The sequence below is a fragment of the Oryzias latipes genome, chromosome 13 (genome assembly GCF_053564925.1).
Source record: "Oryzias latipes strain Hd-rR chromosome 13, Olatipes_Hd-rR_3.1".
NCBI lineage: Eukaryota > Metazoa > Chordata > Actinopteri > Beloniformes > Adrianichthyidae > Oryzias > Oryzias latipes.
The window spans coordinates 24,550,909-24,569,222 of NC_136249.1; the positions used below are offsets into that span (position 1 = coordinate 24,550,909).

At 38.6% G+C, this 18,314-nt stretch overlaps 1 protein-coding gene across 1 annotated transcript in view; it reads left to right on the forward strand.

The window, feature by feature from the left end:
* The first annotated feature begins 1,436 nt into the window (after positions 1-1,436).
* Positions 1,437-18,314, forward strand: part of esamb (endothelial cell adhesion molecule b) — a 56,207-nt gene continuing 39,329 nt past the window's right edge. The window contains exon 1 of the mRNA XM_078929368.1: positions 1,437-1,802. Within this exon, the coding sequence (XP_078785494.1) occupies positions 1,748-1,802 (55 nt within the window). The 5' untranslated portion in view covers positions 1,437-1,747. The remainder of the gene's footprint in view (positions 1,803-18,314) is intronic.

Here is an 18,314-nt window from a genome sequence, read left to right on the forward strand (position 1 = left end):
ATGCAAGGTCCTTTGACTGATTTAGACAGAATAATATAATGTTGTGCATTAATTTGGGGAGGATATTTACAAAAAAGTTTTTTACTGAGCACAACTCCAAACTTGAATTAAGAACAATTGTAGAAAGTTTTTAAAAATCAACAACAGACATGAATGACCCAGAAATTTCTCGCAATACAAGGCAGGAGTTCATATGTAATGAACTCTCTCTTTAATATTGGAACATACGGTGTCTTTCCACACAACGGGAAAGACACTTACATGAATTACATCAGGTTACAGCAACGCTTGCTGTACTTAAAGAGTGTATTTGGTATCTACAGCAAATTTGCTTTGGATAACACCCAGTAATGCATTGTGTAATGCTTAGTAACAGACATTACATTTCAATGAATAGAAGCGTAATTTAAGTTTTTCTAGAAAAGAGTCTAACTATTGAGATTACCATTTTCAATGTAAACTGCTCTAATAAATATGTTTGAATCTGAAAACCTTAAAAACACGCATTTTTTTGCAGCTTCTTATCGTGGTTGTTGAGTTTTTGGTGCATTTTTTTTTTAAAGTAGAGTCTGTAAAATTACACAACAAAAATCGTGCATCAGACAGACACAGCAGAAAGCTGCTAAACACTAAAAAAAAAGCAATTTACAGTTGAAGGGTCAAACGACAGAACTTACGTTGCTTCATTTTTGCCGAATGTCAGAATCTGTAATGTGTCTTCATTTATTTATTCACAGTTTTAAGTACAGTCTCAAAGCTTGAGAGAAATAATTTTTGCCACAGCAGGCTATCCTGTTGTGAATGCATGAATTCATCCCCAGGAAGCACCGGAGCCCAAAGCACATGAGGGAAATTGTTCAAATTTCACAGAGAGAACCACAGGCTACTTGGTGGAATGATAACCATCATTATTTTGCCCATTCTAGTCTATCAGTTAAAAACTGAGACTTACAAGAAAATAAAAATCTGCGCATTATTGAAATAAATGCGGTTTGAATGAGTTTTCAGTCTGAGGTGTTAATAATGCATTAAAAAAGCCAACAATTTCAAATGTCTTTCTTCCAGCAATAAATATTACCTTTCAAAGAAGCCAGAGCACCAAAACTGAATGATTTAAAAATTCTAAATGTTTTCTTTTATGTTGACCCCCCCCCCCCCCCCCCTTTACAGTGAAATTTCTCCAGCAAAATACTAAGGTTCAGAAATTTATCCCCAATTACCTCTCTTGCTCTCTTTCTTTATTAAGAGTTTGCACGACTGACTTTTTTTTTCCAATTTAAAGTTTAAAAAACAGAAGACTTCTGTTGACACTCCAAAGAAAAGTACTTCAGGACCGTCCAACACGTGCTCACGCAGTTAAGGTGTAATGACTGTAGTCGTGGACAGGGGGCGCGAACGAGCAGCTCAGGTGGGTGAATAAGCCCCCTCAGTGAGTTGAGAGCAGCGAGCAGCAGCGGCGCTCACTCCAGCAGAGACACGCAGAAGTAAAGGTGTTTCTGCCGAGGTTGAGCGGAGCAGGAGGGAGAAGAAGAAACTGGACCGTGTGTGTCAGCGCCATGTCAGCCGCTGTCAGACGGCGGGATGGCCAAAGGAGCGGGAGCTTTACTAGTTGCACACGTCGCCTCCGTGGTTTCTTTAGCGGACAGTTAATTACCACTTGAAGTGAAGCTACAATTTTGGGAGTCAGAGGAGGAGGAGGAGGAGGAGGAGGAGTGCTGTCAGAAGAGGAGTCGGTGGATGTTCAGTCATGGAGATAAACAGGAGACTTCGAGCCATACTCGTGTTGATTTGGATCTGCCCAGGTAAGCTAATTAAATCGTTTAGCCACCTTAAAGCGGCGTAATTGTCCGCGAGATGTCTGTTGGCATAGCAGAATAAGAACATTGGCTTGGCTTTTTGCTCACAATCCCCCCTTTTAAAATATTTTCATTTCACCCAAGACCCTTTGTAACCACAAAAAAGTGGAGAAACGCACTAGTTTTACTTTCAACTATTTGAATTCTCAGTTTATTGTCAAATTTCGATGTTTGGTGTCTGTAAAAATAAATACATAAATTAAAAAAAGTCAGACAGTCGCCCTGACCCCATGACCTGCACACCTGTGTGAGAAACCCCGTGGCTCTGAAGATGCGTTCAGGAGCATCACTCGCGTTCACTCTCACAAGATTCAGCAACAGTTCGTTTCCTGCTCGGGATTTAGAAAAGATGTCTCCGAGAAACACTGTTTCCAGGAGAAAGTTGTAAGAATAAGCTCCCAGAACTCTCTTTTAAAGTCGCAGCTGGCGCCTCCTCATGTTTTAGCATAGCAGAGTGCTGTCGTAAATGTAAAAAAAAAAATGTATAAAAAAAACATAAAGTCAGATTTTTTTTTTCATTTCCTGTGGTTACCATCTCCTGTGAGGCAAGGAAAAAAACCCTCAGGGTGCAGTGTACAATTAAAATGACAAAGAAACACATTTCATTTTTTGCAGTTTGTGTTTGTAATTTGCTTCAGTTTGTCAGACCTCCAGTTAGCTTTCCCAGGTAAATCCTTTAAAATAAGATGGTTTGCATATACATTAAAAAAGATGTGTTAAGTCAATTACACCAGAACCCAAGGACCTACAAGCCTGTATGAGGTGTGCAAAAAAGATTTGTAAGTACGTTTATGTTATTGATTCATTAATCAATATTAGGCTATTATATCATTATTTACCCAGAAATGCCTTGGAAAAAGGATGTGTTCTACTGCCTGAATTTGCATCTTGAGAGACGTTCAACTAACTTGTTTATGTTAAAAGCAGCAATAGGTTTGTGTTCAGAGGTTGTTACAAATCCTTGGATCAAAACGAGACAAAGGATAAAGTTTAACAATGACAAAAGAACATATAACTTTTCTCTTCAGAGAAAATCTTGTGAGAGTAGTGTAGTCTTGAGCCACTTTCACACCAGCCTATGCAGCACACGCTCAAGCGACCGCTTTTAATCAAATCTATGGAAATACGCGTTTTGGGCTTTTGCATTCAAAACTCTTGCATTCCTGCGTAGCTACGCACATTTTTAAGACCGTTTTCGGGGTCTAGGACATGTAAAACGTCATTGAACGCATGTTGAGCTAAACCTGGTGGAACTTTGATCAATCAGGGGCTCTGATTTGATAGTGACGTATGGCAGAATCGCCGGGGAAAGAAGACCCCCTTGAGCTTGACTCTGTTCTGTCCCTTTTAATTTACAGAAGTATCAACTGTTTGAAAATTGATCACTGTGGAGAAATTACTAGTTGCGGTTTATGCCCGGCCGGATTTATGTCACCAAATCTTTCATATATGGGAACAGAGCTGTGAAAGAAAAAACCTGACTCAAGATTTGCGACACTTGCTCCGATTCAACATTTTGCGTCAAGCGTCTTCCAGCTGTAGGTGGCGGACATGCGCTAGTAGACAGTATAAAACATAAAAAGGATCCTCTTCCTGCTTGTCCACCAGGACAAATGCTAAACGTGTGTCACATGTCAGGTGTGAATGTAGTTTCAAAACAAAGCATTTGGATTTTGAAGTAATATTGAAATTTAGCTGCATCCTTGAGCAATTTGTAATGAAGGATTTTTTACATAAAATGAAAAATTCAAATTAAAAAGATTGAATTAAAGAAAGAATGCATCAACTGTATTTCAATAGATCACATTATCTCCACACATTGCAGAAGCTCTGCTTCAGAAATCTCTTCAGATTTGGCCAATCTTGTTTCTTTCTGTCACAATTTCTTCTTCCCGGTCCGGTAAAGCATTTTTTTCTCCCCTTTTTGGATTTCTTTTTCTTTTAACAAACCAGAATCCACCTGACCCTCACATTCAGTTATATTAGATTTCCTCAGAAAAAGTACACGCTTATATTTAATCAATTTGACCTGAGATAAAACAAAATAAACCACATATCTGTGGTGTGCTGAAGAGGGCAAAGCAGTTTTGAATCCCCAATTTGCCTTTTTCTTTAACCAGGCAGCCTGTATCTCAAACCATGCTTGCAACAAATGTGTCCTCCATGAAAGGAGTTGAGAAAATCCTGCTTGTATTGATGAAGAGCAGCAGCTCAGCGGTTGCACATGGGAAGAACTGTGGCTAATTGGCCACTAAAATAAATCTGGTAATGCTCTACTGCCTTTAAAATTCTGTTTTGTACCAATTAGCATCAAGTAAGTCCCAGCTTTACTTGATGGAATACATCCACACTAAAACTCCTGACTGTTCCTCTCCAGGGAGCTCAGTCTGACTTGAGGTCAGTGCCAAGGTGACATGGTGGGGCTAAACTCCGCGCTCCTCCTCTATCTGATAGACCCCCACCTCCAACATATCGTGATGTTGTCAGCTGATTGTGACGGCTGGTTTTGTAATGAGACCGGAGCCACTTGGCGTAAGCTGATGTTTGTGAGCCAGCTCTATCCCTTTTCAGAGAAGAAGAACTCTCAGAGCTTAGAGTAATTCTGATTATGATTAACTAAACAAGAAATTAGTCGGTCACGGTCCAAAGTTGGAACAAGCAGCAATCCCTGCAGGATTCAGCGTGAGAATTAACAATCACAGCAAAGCTTTGGCAGCTATCGCCAACTGCCAGAGGATGGAAACGGCGTCTCAGTCCATTTTGGGTAGCTTGGCGTGTGATGTTCTCATGTGGACTCATTCTTGCCCCCCCCCCCCAAAAAAAAAAAAACTGTAATTCATTTGATAATTTGTTTTGTAATGCATAAGGCTTCAGTTCTTATATTATCTAGCTAATATAAAAACTGCATCTGTAAAATAAAGAAAGGGAAATTAGTGGTATATTTTTATTCTAAGGATAAAAAAATAAATCGAGGATTAAAAAAAAAAAAAAGACAGATTAAAGGTAAAAAGTCCAGACGGGGTTCTGCTATTGTTATAATCATGTTTTGTTGTGTGTTTCCAAATGGTTGGATCCAAATGACACATGCTTCTAATATATTTTTGCCATCTTGAAAGGATGACGGTCTCGTAATGAAATCTCGGCGCAGCCTGTCCCCTGTTGACATGTGCTGTTGACATGTAGTCTCTGCTTTGTGCAGTTTAACTAGAAAACTAACTGACCAGTAACTAGAAAACTAACTGATGCATATGTTGTCATTTACATCCCTTCATTACTTCCCTGTTATTTGCACCACTATGAAGCCATATAATTCTTTTTCTCTTTATGTAATCTGGAATTGCTTTACCAGGAACACAGCAATCTAGAAATGAAGAGAAATTTTGCAAGAAATGTCTTTATATTTCTTTCTATTTATATTTGAACTACAGCTACCTTCCTATTCTTTACTTTTGTTTTGCCATCAGTTTCCATGGCAACAATGTGCCTGCTCATTAAGTAGCATTTTATGTTTAGGTTGTGGAGGAAGCTGACGGCAGGGGGATCACTGCATCACCGCACGTTTGTTTTTGTTTTTTTTAAGTTCTGCATATGGTGCGTGATTGGGACTATAATAAACACATTAAACACATTCATCTTTGCTGATAATTTACTTTTTCTGATAGTCCTGTGTTCAGACTTCAAGGGTTTCTTGGGGAAACCTTTTTATTACTGTTCTCCTTTCACTCCCTGCGTTGCACCTCTTGCGCTGCGCGCGGCTCTCACTCCGCGCTCCCTCTTCTTATTCACACACATTTTGGTTTTGGCGGGGGTTAACCGTGACACTGCGCCCCCTGCTGATTCATCACCACGGTTATCAAAAATCCCACACCGTTACAGCTCTAGCCGATGGTTGAGAATATAACCAAAAGCTATAAGGTCACTTGACCAGTCCTTGGCCTGCTTTGCCCAAATACATTTTTGTAGTTCAACAAAAAGGTTTCTGTGTTTTAAATGTGTTTGGATCCTACAGCCCATCAGTATGAAATAAAATCAGAGCCACTTTCAAAAAACATGACGAATGCAGATTTCAAGTAAAACATTTTAGCCATCTGATTTTCACAGCTATTCTAGTTTTAGGTCTTCAGTCAGACTTGTAACCGCCGGTGAGAACTAAAGCAATAGAGCATCGTCCATCGTGATGGGTGACTGACATCCCGATGGAGAGACCACCATCGTGATGCCACGCCCCCGCCACGTTGCGCGTCGACACCATAAGCCGCGGTTACATGTACAAAATATCCTGATGGGATCAATGGTCGGATTAGAATTCAAGCGTGTACATGGGCCCAGAAAAATGTTTTCAGAATATAAAAACGTTCACTAAGGTCACAATTTCGGTCGGAATAAATCATTCGCACATGCGCAGTATTCGCACATGCGCAGTTTGAAAACCGGAAGGGGATACAACTTCCGCCGAGCGGCTTTTTTTCCAAACTTTATTGAATGTAACAATTCAATACAAAACGATAACAGCGCCGAGCGGCTATATACATTGACATGTCAGCTCGGTAAAATACGAGATGATCTTCTAAACGTGCTTTTAATAATGTTACGGTTATTATCAAACACCTGTTCGCTCATCATTTGAATTTTAATCCGTGTGGTCAGTGCTTTTTCTGAACGAAGCCAGGATTAGCAGTATGCTAACACGGGCTAACAACATTAGCTTTGGGTGGTGCTGCATCCTGTGAATAACATCAGCCTTTATTTAGTCGGGACACGACTGGAAACACAAATCCACGTGATTGTTTGAATGTTTTCTAAGGACTGAGCGACATTTCTGCTTTGATGCTCAAACCGCTGTGTGTGCAGACGATCCGAGCTGTGCTCAGACACACGTTTAGACCCGGTTCTGAGTTTGATAGCTCGTACCCCTAGAGGTGCGGGACAGGATCGCAGTCTTAAATCTCCCACACATACCGCTCATGTACCCCCCCCCCCCCTTCCCATCAAACACAAAGCTGTAATCCGCACTCCGCCGGTCCACTCCGCCAGTTAAGTGCGGGAGCGGACTACTTCTTTTCTATCTTGCTTGTTACTTTTTCTGTTAAAGTCACTTCCCTCAGTTTATACTGGATCATCGCGGATTAACCATTAGTTGGGAAATAAAATGAAAAAAGCAAAATAACGAATAGCAGTTATATAAGAACGAAAAATGCAAAAATACCCCCCCCCCCCGACGATGTCATCGTCCATCCCGATGGTTGACAGCAAACATCGTCAACGGCCGATTTAGGGGACATCGCCCAACCCTACTCTGAAGCTTACTCTTCTCAGGTCTTCATAAAAAGCATCATCTGAAATTTGTTTGCAGATGAAAGTCCTTTTTGTGTGTTCTCAGAACAGCAACTGTCTTTTACAGAGGGAGGTAAATGAATGGAACAGGGGGGTCACAGCAAAAAGACATCATCTGAGACTTAAAGACAATGACACACCAAGTGTCCGTATTGTCAAAAACCAAAATGTTTTTAGTTGGGTATTTTGTTTTGTTGAACTGTTTTTTGAATCGATACTTTCAAGAGCTCTGATTATTCTTAAGACTATATCATGATATATTTTTAATATATTTCATCAGCCTTCTCAATATTTTACTTGAATCTTGTAGCAGTAAAGAGTTGCCAGTGAGGCTCAGAGGAGCAGATTAGGTTCTAAATTAATGGATCTACAGTGTAACTGTAAAATAAATCTTCTAAATCGAGACTGCCAGGTTTTCTAAAACGGAGAGCCAAGCTCCTCAGGTATGTTGGTAGTTATTTATGGCTTTTTTTCTTTAAGAATTTTTTATCACTTGTGGTTTGCTGTCACAGCACACACTAAGGAAACAGAGCAGAGAGAGCGCTGAGATTCAAACCTTCCCGAGTGCAAATGGAAAAGAAGATGTGAAGATATTTCTGGAGGCTTTATTGATTTATCAAGTGATTTAAGGTCACATAAATCGGAAAGTCATATTACATTTTTTAAATAATTTTTTTGGTATAAGGGAAGCACGGTGTGGTGTTTTTGTCTTGCTTACTGTTAGAAGAGTTTAAAGCAAATAAGACGACCTTTAGTCTTTATTTTTTTATTTAAATTTTTTTTGCTCAGATAAAATTTTTACAAACCATCTATTCTTCTGGCCTTATTCTGCCCCTGTAATGTGTAAAACATATTTGCATCTGACTCCTGCTCAACTCACTTAAATGTCCAACCCTTGTAAAACAAAAGATTTATCTCATCCATCAACTTTAAGACTCTCCAATGTACAGAAAGCGGAAAAAATCCATTTATATCAGTTCAATTGTATTTATATAGCCCAATTTTACAATTGTCATTTCAATGGGGTTTGTAATGAATCAAAAGAACATAAAGTCATACAATTGAATAGGTAATGGCTAAACTAAACAGATTAAAGACTAAACTGGGCATCCCTGCGTCGACCCTTCGTCGTCCATTCATTGGACTCTTTCTTTCAGTCCATTTGTCAGCAGATTTTAACCTTTTAACAGTAAAGCACAGTTTTCTTTTATTCTATTGGCATATGTTATGGGCTAATATAGTTGGTTTATTCACAATTTAATTTTTAATACATTTTTCTTTATTTTTAAGCAAGTTTTAGTTTTGTTTTTTTTAATTATTTCAAATGTACAGTGTTCCTTTTTTTTTTGCAGGGGATATGTTCTTAAAAATAACCCGCCAAAGGTGATATCTAGCAGGATTACAGTAAGATCCCAAAACTGCATAGCTCCACACTTTATATGCTTTTCTCAGGGAGTCATTATTTTTTTTTCACACTTTTCCCTAAACTATCAAAGTTCTAACCTTCATAGAAAAACAAGTCCAGAATTATAAAAATAGACGCAGAGAACTGCTAGCGATTGAAGATTTTGTAAATGTGGAAAGCTGAACGCATTCTGTACAGGAGTTACGGTACAGATGAGATAGATTGACAAGGTCAACAGCCAACCAGGATGCAGAACACAATGCACAGTGTGTAAAAAGTCGTGCTGAAAAAAGACAGCGACAGGTGGACTGCAATATAACAAGATAACACTGGGAAGCACAAGGAGTCAAATGGAGACTTTTTATACAATATGCAGGTATGTGGTTGGAAGAGTGTCATACATCACTTTAAGCACAAATAAGTTCACTTTAGTCTCATTGACATCGGGTCAAACCAGTAATTTATCACACTATAAAATAAACGGGTAGAACAACTTTGGACTTAAAAATAAATACAACAAAAGCTGTGTTGTTGAATACCGTACAATGTTTAATGTGTAATGATTTACAGATTTTATGTTTTTTTTTCCACACAAATTGCCTTCTTTGTCTCACCAGCAGGTAAATAAGCAGAAAATCCCACATGCTGAGGGGATCGCTTTTCCTCATCTGCCCCTGTGAAATCAACTAGGTATTGTCTCCTGAGCTCTGTCGGACCTGAACTCATCTTCTCTGATGAAAACTGATAAATTGCCATCAGTTTCATGTACGATTACATTGGCGATGCCGACACACACCTCAGTGTGGGTGTTTGATCAGGGAGCCTAATTGACCACAGCCTTCGCAGAGCATCAGGATCTAGCTGAAGACCCCTGTAGAGGGTGCAGAAAGATTTGAGAGAGATCCTGAGCAACTGGAAGTGTTCTACTCAAACTAGGTCAGTTAATGGCTAATGTTCTCTGCACAATAAAGAGAACATTGGTGAACAGAGATGTGTCCCATCACACAACAGCTGCTTCATGTTTGACTCCTATTTACTGTAGTGAATGTCAGATCAAGTCATCCGTGTAGACTGTCGCAGCGGTGGGGGTCGACAGGTGTTTATTGCAATTTTCTGTGGCAGCTTGCTGAGCTGATGTGACTTTCATGCATGTGATCTCCTATGGATCTGTTAAAGTTGACCCAGTATAGTTTTTTTACTGCCTGGTTCAGACAGCTACATCTCATTCTGATGCAAAAATAATTTCATTTTCTATAGATATTAAATGCTACTGTAACAATTTTTAAAGTAGGTGTCTACAGTCTGCTGGTTGTGTTTTTCTTATTATACTATGGCTGTGTGCATTTTAGATTCACATTTTTTCTCAAGGCAAACGTGGCGTAAACTGTTGAGCATTCCACTCACTAAACTAATCAGCCTGGACTAAGTGACTTGCTTTGATGTTTAGTTCACTGGCTGCCAATCCACCACACATTCCAACAATTCAGTGCGAAAGTCTTTTATTTATGAGGGAAACAATTTACACAGACACTTCAGAATAACCTTCAATAGAATAGGCAGCCTGCGGAGTTGTTTTTAACAATTGAGATTCCTATGCTGAAGTACACCAAATTTTTTCTGTATAAGAGATTTCTTTTCACAAGCGAAATGAGATGCAGCACTCTTACATAAAAACTAAGATCTGTTGTCCCTGACCATGATCGGCTGAATCAGGGGCAAACATGTTCTATTAATCCAAACAGGAGGAAAAGTGATGCAACTATCAATGTTTGTCAATGAATAATGAAAAAAACTCTCTTCATGTCTTGAATGGTGGAAAAGTAATTTTTTTTTATTAATGATCTCCTATGTGTATGTAGGGGATCAATAATTGATGTGATCAATATTTGATATATATGTCCAAAAGAGATCTGTAGCTGTATGTTTACCCTTTTCATTGTCTTTCATATATAGCATATATACACAGACCTACACACACTGTTTTCACTCTAAATTCAGTTTTCATTGAATGCTTTGAAACATGTTTCACATAAAGGAAGGCCCATATTTTCAGTAACTCACTGCTAAGTGCTTTGATTGTTGCTTGTTACATCAGTCAGTTACTACAAAAATCTGTAACTTGATTATAATTGCTATTGGTTTTGCTCTCTGACTTGTATTCGAGCTTTAGTTCAAATTGAAAGTGGATTAGGACGTAAACCTTTTTTGTGTTTTTAGTAAACAGGTCTTGAGCTGCCGTATCCAGTGAAGCCACCAAACTGACAGCCATACTGGTACATTCGAACTTTAATCTATAAGATTCTCATCTTAGTTTTAGGGTAAACACATATTTTTGTATCAAGGTTTTTATTTTTGTGAGTTTCATGATAATTGTCAGGACTAAGATAGTGCAGTGGCTAAAAATAACATTTTTGAGTCACCAGCAAAGTCTACCAACCACACACATTTTTCACCGGCCAAATTATTACCCTATTTTACCCAGAAAAACCTTAGGCCTTTTACTTTATATAATAATAATTTGTTGAATGCAAACAGAGAGGAAGTCACAACATCATTAAAACATCAGATAAAAACACCACTGTTCCTTCTTTTTCTTTTGAAGAAAATTCTTAAGGTAACTCCTTGATTAATTTTCTAATCAAATTCTTTGTTTTCTACTTTTGGGTTTTTCACACCATCAATTGTTTTTTTTTCTTCTCATAAATAAGTTGTTTCTGTGTTTCTCTTTTTTAAAATCCCCTCTGCACTCCCCATGAGTAGAGGAAAATTTGGTAAGAAATGAAATTGCTTAAAATAATCCACGAGCAGAGCTGTGACGGTGTGGGATTTTTGATCACCGCGGTAATGAAGCAGAAGGGGGCGTGGTGTCCCAATTACCATAAAGATACAGTTTTCTAACGAGGGAAGGGGGAGATGCAGCACAACACTGGCTCTGTATTGTTATAAAGACGCTGCTAATACAAAGTGGATTCTATTCTGTTGTTATATTTAGAAAACACAATTTCTTCAAATGCAGGTCATGAGTTGTTTTGTTGTGTTTATCCGACACGTCTTAGTCCGTTTACACAGAACGACTCATTAGCATAGCATCATAGCATCATAGCATCAGTGTCATAGTGTATTCAGTATCTAACTACACCGCTGTCTCCAAATCAACACTTTTTATTGAATTTTCTGGTTGCTGCTGTGAGTCCAGCAGGTTTATCCTCCAGTTCTGACTGGATCTTGTTATAAATCGCCACGTTCCGCTGCTTTATCAGACTAAATTAAATGCTACACAAACAAGAATAACCAGTTTCTTGTATCCACATGCTCTTCTTTCCCTTTTGTGCAAAAATTAAAGAAGGAGCATTAAAGAAAACAGCACTACTTTTAGTAAATTTCTAAGAAATGTGACTAATTTGACGCCAACATTTACTCACCACATGGCAAGATGTCACTAAAGAGGATAAAATTCTCACAGCTGCCGAGTGTTGATTTGGACTATGAATAGGTGCTGTTAGAAATTGATATTAATGATATTTTTGTTCATTTTCTCTGTTTTCTTGCTTGTTTTTAGATTTAGTAACTTTCAAATTGACAAATTTTTGGTGTAAAAGCAGTAAGAGAATGTCATTTTAATAAACAAACCCTTTTAAATTCTTTCATATAATAAAGAAATTTAAGTAATTTCAATTTACTTTCCATTCTGTTTTTTAAATACAAACGGAAGCCATGCTCTTATGGCACAAGTGAATGGTGGCCATTTTTATGAGATGTATGTTCACTAAGCAGGCAAGTGTGCCACCACCTTCAGGACGTTTAATAGGTTTGTCGGGGTTGACTCAAGCACCTTTGAGTGCTTAATGTTTTCTCAGCAGAAAAAACGATCAGACTCCCCTGTTTGGACTGTCCAAGAAGAGTTTTGATGGTAGGGCCAACGTCTATGAAAACTAGGGGCAAAAATAACATTTTTTAACATCTAAAGTCTATTAGAAATCACAAACTTTCTCATTACACTCACATAGTTACCACAAAAAGTGAAAGATTAAATTGGAGCATTACATTCCTGTTTTATTAGCAATATGCTTATGCAAGAAAACCCTTTTTGCCTAAAAATTTGTTGAATGCTTTCAATATAAATTCTGGATTTTAAGTGATGCAGTTCGTGACACCATTAGGGAAGAGGAGTGTTTCCTTGTTGTGAGGACACCTGAGTTTGGCTAAAGCAACATCTTCCATCTACCTCAGTGACAGATGTTCACCTCATTAACTCCCACTGCTTTCTCATTCATATAGATTTTTAGGCAGAGTTGGTGTCAAACGTCAAAAGTGTTTAAATCCTAAATCTCATATAAAGCTACTGTAGGTCATGTGTTTAAATAAAAACAGGTGATCAGGATAGGGATTCATAAAGAATCAAAGACCGACTAAAGGCGTAGGAAAACGTAGCAGGTGTGCACCCCCCTCCCCCCATCACCTCTCTGCTCGTGTTGACTAATGATGCAACCACTAGTGACCCTTCTGGTGTGAAGACGACACAATCTGGATCCCTTTTATTCATAGCACTTTAATGTCTGCAGACGAAGTCCATTTAATGTTACTTAGTCACAAGTCTGCAAAAGAGGAGGCATCCAAATTAGGACAGTTTCATTTGTTCCAGCTCCTGGCTACCCCGCTGGCTGAAGGCAATAAAGGATACATCTTAGAGAAGTGTGTCATTTACACCCCATGCGTGGGCGAAGGTCGCAGCAATTCAGAACAGGTGCATTCTGGGAAGACGGTAGGCTAATGAAGTGTATTCCCTCTTTAAATGTGGTCTTTAGTCCGGATGGAAACGGTGCGTGTGAACTTGTGGATATAGATAAATATATATGTTCACACTCCCACCCACACAGTACTGCTTGCTGTCATCTGCAGAAACAATTGATTTGCCAACAAATATTTCCTGAATGTTGAGGAAACCTATTAATGCTGGTGTTCATAGTGGTGGTACAGATGGCAATGCTGAAAAAACTAAATAAATTGTATGTTTCTGCTTCTCGACATAAAAGCTTTTGACTAACAAGCAGCCTATAAACTGTAACTAAGTTTTTAATTAAATGTGGGGTTATTCATTTATTTTTTTCCGTTTTTCCCTTTTGGGGGCACGGGGCTGCTGGAGCCTATCCCAGCCACTTGTGGGTGAAGGCAGGGGACGCCCTGGACAAGGTCACACATATCACACACCCATGCACACTCACATTCACACCTATGGACAACTTGGAGTGACCAATTGACCTATGATGTTTTTGGACAGTGGGCGAAGCCGGAGAGAACCCATGCATGCACGGGGAGAACATGCAAACTCCACACAGAAAGGTCCCACATTGTTGTTCTGCTTCAGGTCCCCCAGCCGGGACTTGAACCAGGCGCCTTCTTGCTGTGTGGCAAGAGCGCTAACCACTGTCCCACCGTGCCCTAAATGCAGGATTTTTTTCTAAATGTAAAAACCAGGAGAAAATGGCTTGCATGGAAAAAAAAATAGTTGTGTGGTTGCAGCAGATGAGTTTTCCACTAAAAAGCAGGAAAATTATTGTCCCATTTGGCTTCTATAGTTAAGAGGTTTGGATTTCTCTTTGCCTGCAGCAACATTGATAATGATAGTCCTGAATCGCCTCAGGATAAAAATATTTGTAATTTGAAGACTGAAATTGCCCATTTTAAAAGAGATAGTTTTATTTATTTTTTTTGTAACTAATGGTGTGAGATTAGTATTCATTGAGGAGTCGGAGGCATCGCTGCTCCTCAGTGTTGATGCTCGACCGTCTTGCCAGATGGAGGGGAGGGTTTTTGTGGCCAGATTAATGCTGTCATCTGGCTGAAGTGTAACCCTCACAGGGTTATGGCGCAGTTGTGAGAGGCTAAAGAAGCTCCTTCAGGTCAATCCCGCAGAAGGCTGGCAACTTGGAGGTATCAGTTGCAGCTCTTCCATCTTAGATTAAAAACTATAGTAATCCTTGTCTCTGCAATGTCACCCCTTCTTAAACAAGGTACTGCACTGGGAAGGATTGACTTTTTTTTCTTAAGCCAATAATATTTAACCTGGGGATATAAAGTAGGTTTTATTGAGTTTTGGTTTATTGTGTTCAATTTTTAATCTACTGAAATGTTTAATATACACTAGAAAATGTGAATGGGATTTCAAAAATTTGATTTTGTTTATTTTTGACACTTTAAAACTTGTTTGAACAAAAAATGTAAATAAAAAATGCAGACCATCTCTAGCTGTTAACATTATCAGTCAACTGATTTTTGGTAATAACATATTTTATATGGGATATTGGGATTGCTCTGCTCTTTCATCATATTTACCACTGCCCAAACTACAGATCCATTAACCTCTGGTTATTTTAACTGTCATATAAAATGTTAAGCCCCCAAACCTACCTTCAAATGTTTTCTACTCTCTTCAGTTTTGACAAAAAAACAAAAAGCAATGAAGTTTTTGATGAAATGAAGCTTTATTTGAAAGTTTAATTTTGTTCATAGATTTTAGCCTTGTTGTGTGTCATTTGCTTAGCCTAAAGCATGCATTTGTTTCTACAGATTGACATGTGAATGAGAATTTTGTGGTAATGGTTCTCAAACGTAAACCAGCTAATGTCCAGGAGGATAGCAGAGTTATTTTCATTGTGGTGAGCTAATTGAAAATCTACTTTTTTCATTCATGTAGATGAGTGAAACTTTACAAAAAAATCCCTAAAACCTCTTCCCCCTCATTTGCTGCACCCTGGCTAATTGGGGTATGTAATCTCTGCGGAAAGTCCCGGATCAACCCTGGGACCTCAGTTGGCCGTTCTAGTTAAACCTCTAAAGGATGGCATCCCTCTAAGGCCACTAAATCTGAAACACCAGGAAGTTAGAATTTTTTTTTTCTGATTTCAGGGAGAAAATAAATGCAGTGAAGAAACAAAATAAATATTTGTAATCTTCTCCAATTTTACTGTACATCTCTTACATTTCTAAACATGACAATTACCAAGGCTTTTTTTTTTATTAGACCCCTTATATCCATATTTTACACCTGTTTTGGGTTTTATTGGATGGTTTATGCCCCGCCCCCTTCTTTTGAAGGGTGAGCCCTTATTCTGAAGGTACAGCTTTGCTCGTCCAGAACACAGCAAATAGAGCATGATGTGAAACTGTGTGGAAATAAAGTCACCAATGCTCTACACTGTAAATCCACACTTGTTTGGGTGGGTGATGTCACAATACCCTGCAAATCTGAGCGGCGTGCTGAATAACAGACTCTCAGATTTAGCAGGAATGAGGATTGATAGGTTTGGTTGTATTTTTAAGTTTTTGATCCCTTAGTGCACCCAAATAAATGCTCCAAAACACAAAAAGATAATGTGTAATGGAAGTTGATTTATCACTGCTGTCTTTTTGTTGTGGCAAATAAAAAAATGTAATATTTCCTGCAAGAACATTTCCTCGTGATTAAATTGTGTCGTCTGAGGAAATTCAAATGCAGACCATATTTATTTATTTATTTTGGTTAAGTCATGGGTGCCCTGTGCTTTACCTCATCTGCTTGCTGCATATGTTGGAGAAAATCCTCCTGAAATGGGCTTTGTTGTTTTCATAAATCCCACCCCCCACCCCTCACCCCCGCCTTTGGTAGCTTTCTAGCTCTCTGGTGTTTATTGCAGCTGTAACATCAATTTAGTTGGAGGATCAAATTTTCACTCTGTCTGGTCCCTCTGGTGGTGGCAGCACTATTGCCATTAGAATTAAAGCCTCAAGGAGAACCCAGCAAGCACAGTAACAGGGCTGGACTGTGGAATGTAATCTTAGTCCGCTCTCAAACTGGGAGGTAAGTGGCTCATCGGAATGACTGACGATCGAAGTGACCTCGCCATCACAAGAGGTGACACTCCTGTCAGTGAGCTTCTCTCTGTGCTATTAGTTTCAACAGGGAAGGTTTGATTAGAAGATTGTTTTTAGCACATCTAGAAGGAAGAATTGTATGCCAGAACAACAGAAATGTATTTATCAGTTTGAAAATATGATTGTGTTTCATAAATATTCCTCAAAAATCCTTCACTAAATCAAAAAGAAACTGCACAGTGTTGCATTGGTTAGCACTCTTGCCTCACAGTGAAAAGGCCCTGGTTCAAATTCCAGCAGGACATTTTTTTATGTGGATTTTGCATGTTCTCCTTGTACATGTGTGGGCTTTCTACAGTCATTCCGGCCTTCCTCCCAAAGTCCAAAGACATGCTTTCATGGGTAAATTGATTACCATAAATTGGCACTAGGTGTGAATGTATGGTTGTGTGGCCCTATAGTGGACAAATGACCTATTGAGGACCAGCCTGCCTTTGCCTAACAAAGCTGTGATAGACTCCGCCTACCCCATGAGCCTGAAAGTGATACAGCAGGTTTGGAAAATGCATGATTCTAAAAGCCAACTTAAAGGTACTTTCACACTAGAATAATTGTACTTGAACCAAATGTGACGGAAAATAAACATCTTGCTTTTCCGTTACATTGAGCAGAAAAGTTGCACTGTAGTGAGCAAACTGAGCCTCATTCAGCTTCTTTGGTCTGCACGGTCCTAAACACTCACCATTGTTGCTATCTGACTGATCTAATACTCTGTTTCATGGTGTTCTTTTTAGGTTTCCTTGCATACACAGCACAGCCATACTATTCTCTGGTCTGGAGAACTGTGCCGTCGGGCACCTTCCCAAGCGGGCCAGTAGTTGGCAGCAGAATGATTTAAGCAACCAAATCAGGGTCAGTTAGACTTTGGCATAGAAAGAGTGGTGAGCTGTGAGAAGGCTCTATCCAAAGCAACTTTAATGTTTTTTTCTCACCTTCGATGGTAGTTTGGAGTTAAGTGTCTAACCCAATGACAAAGTGACAGCCAAGACATGGATTTGAACCTCTGACCAATGCAATGAGAGGCTGCTGCTCAACCTACTGATCCACATCTATCCCTGTTTCGATGAAATGAAAGAGAATCATCAGCGCTGAGCATTCATGAAGTAAAAGAAGAGATCTCATAATAAAATTGTCATACAGCCTACATCCAACCCCTGATGAGACTAGAACATATATAGTACAGCAAAAATATCTTTGTTTTTCGCTTGAAATATTGCATTTTGTAAAAACTCATTAAAAATGAAGTAATTCCTTTTTTATTGGCTTTATACTCATGTCAATGCCATACCTGTACGAATGTGTGAGTATTATACATTTGTTTAACCCTTAAATTTATAAACAATTATTTGAATATCTAATAAAAGGAATATATTTCTGGTTTTAATGTAAAGCCCTAAGTTTAATTTTAACACCTCTTAAAATAGCTGGACTCAAGACATGACAAAAATCAAAAACCACAAGGCACACCAGCAACTGCAACAATTTAAAAAGTGTAACTCTATAGTCTGTATTAATGTACAGTCTCTCCTGCATTTTTGTAATAATTGAGGCAAAAGAATTTAAAGTTGCAACGATAGATTTTTCCTCCCCAGTTTATTAAAATGCAATTGCATGTAACCTCACAAAAACCAAATAAAATGACATTCTCTCTAAACTTTAATTCATTTTAAAATATCTTTTTATGTTTAAGCAAGAACAACTGTAACTTTTGAATCACAGCATGCTTGGTCAATTTTAGAAATAAAAGACTAACATTATATACATGTTTATAGGTTTACTTCTAACGTCACAAAAAGTGAACACGCTGA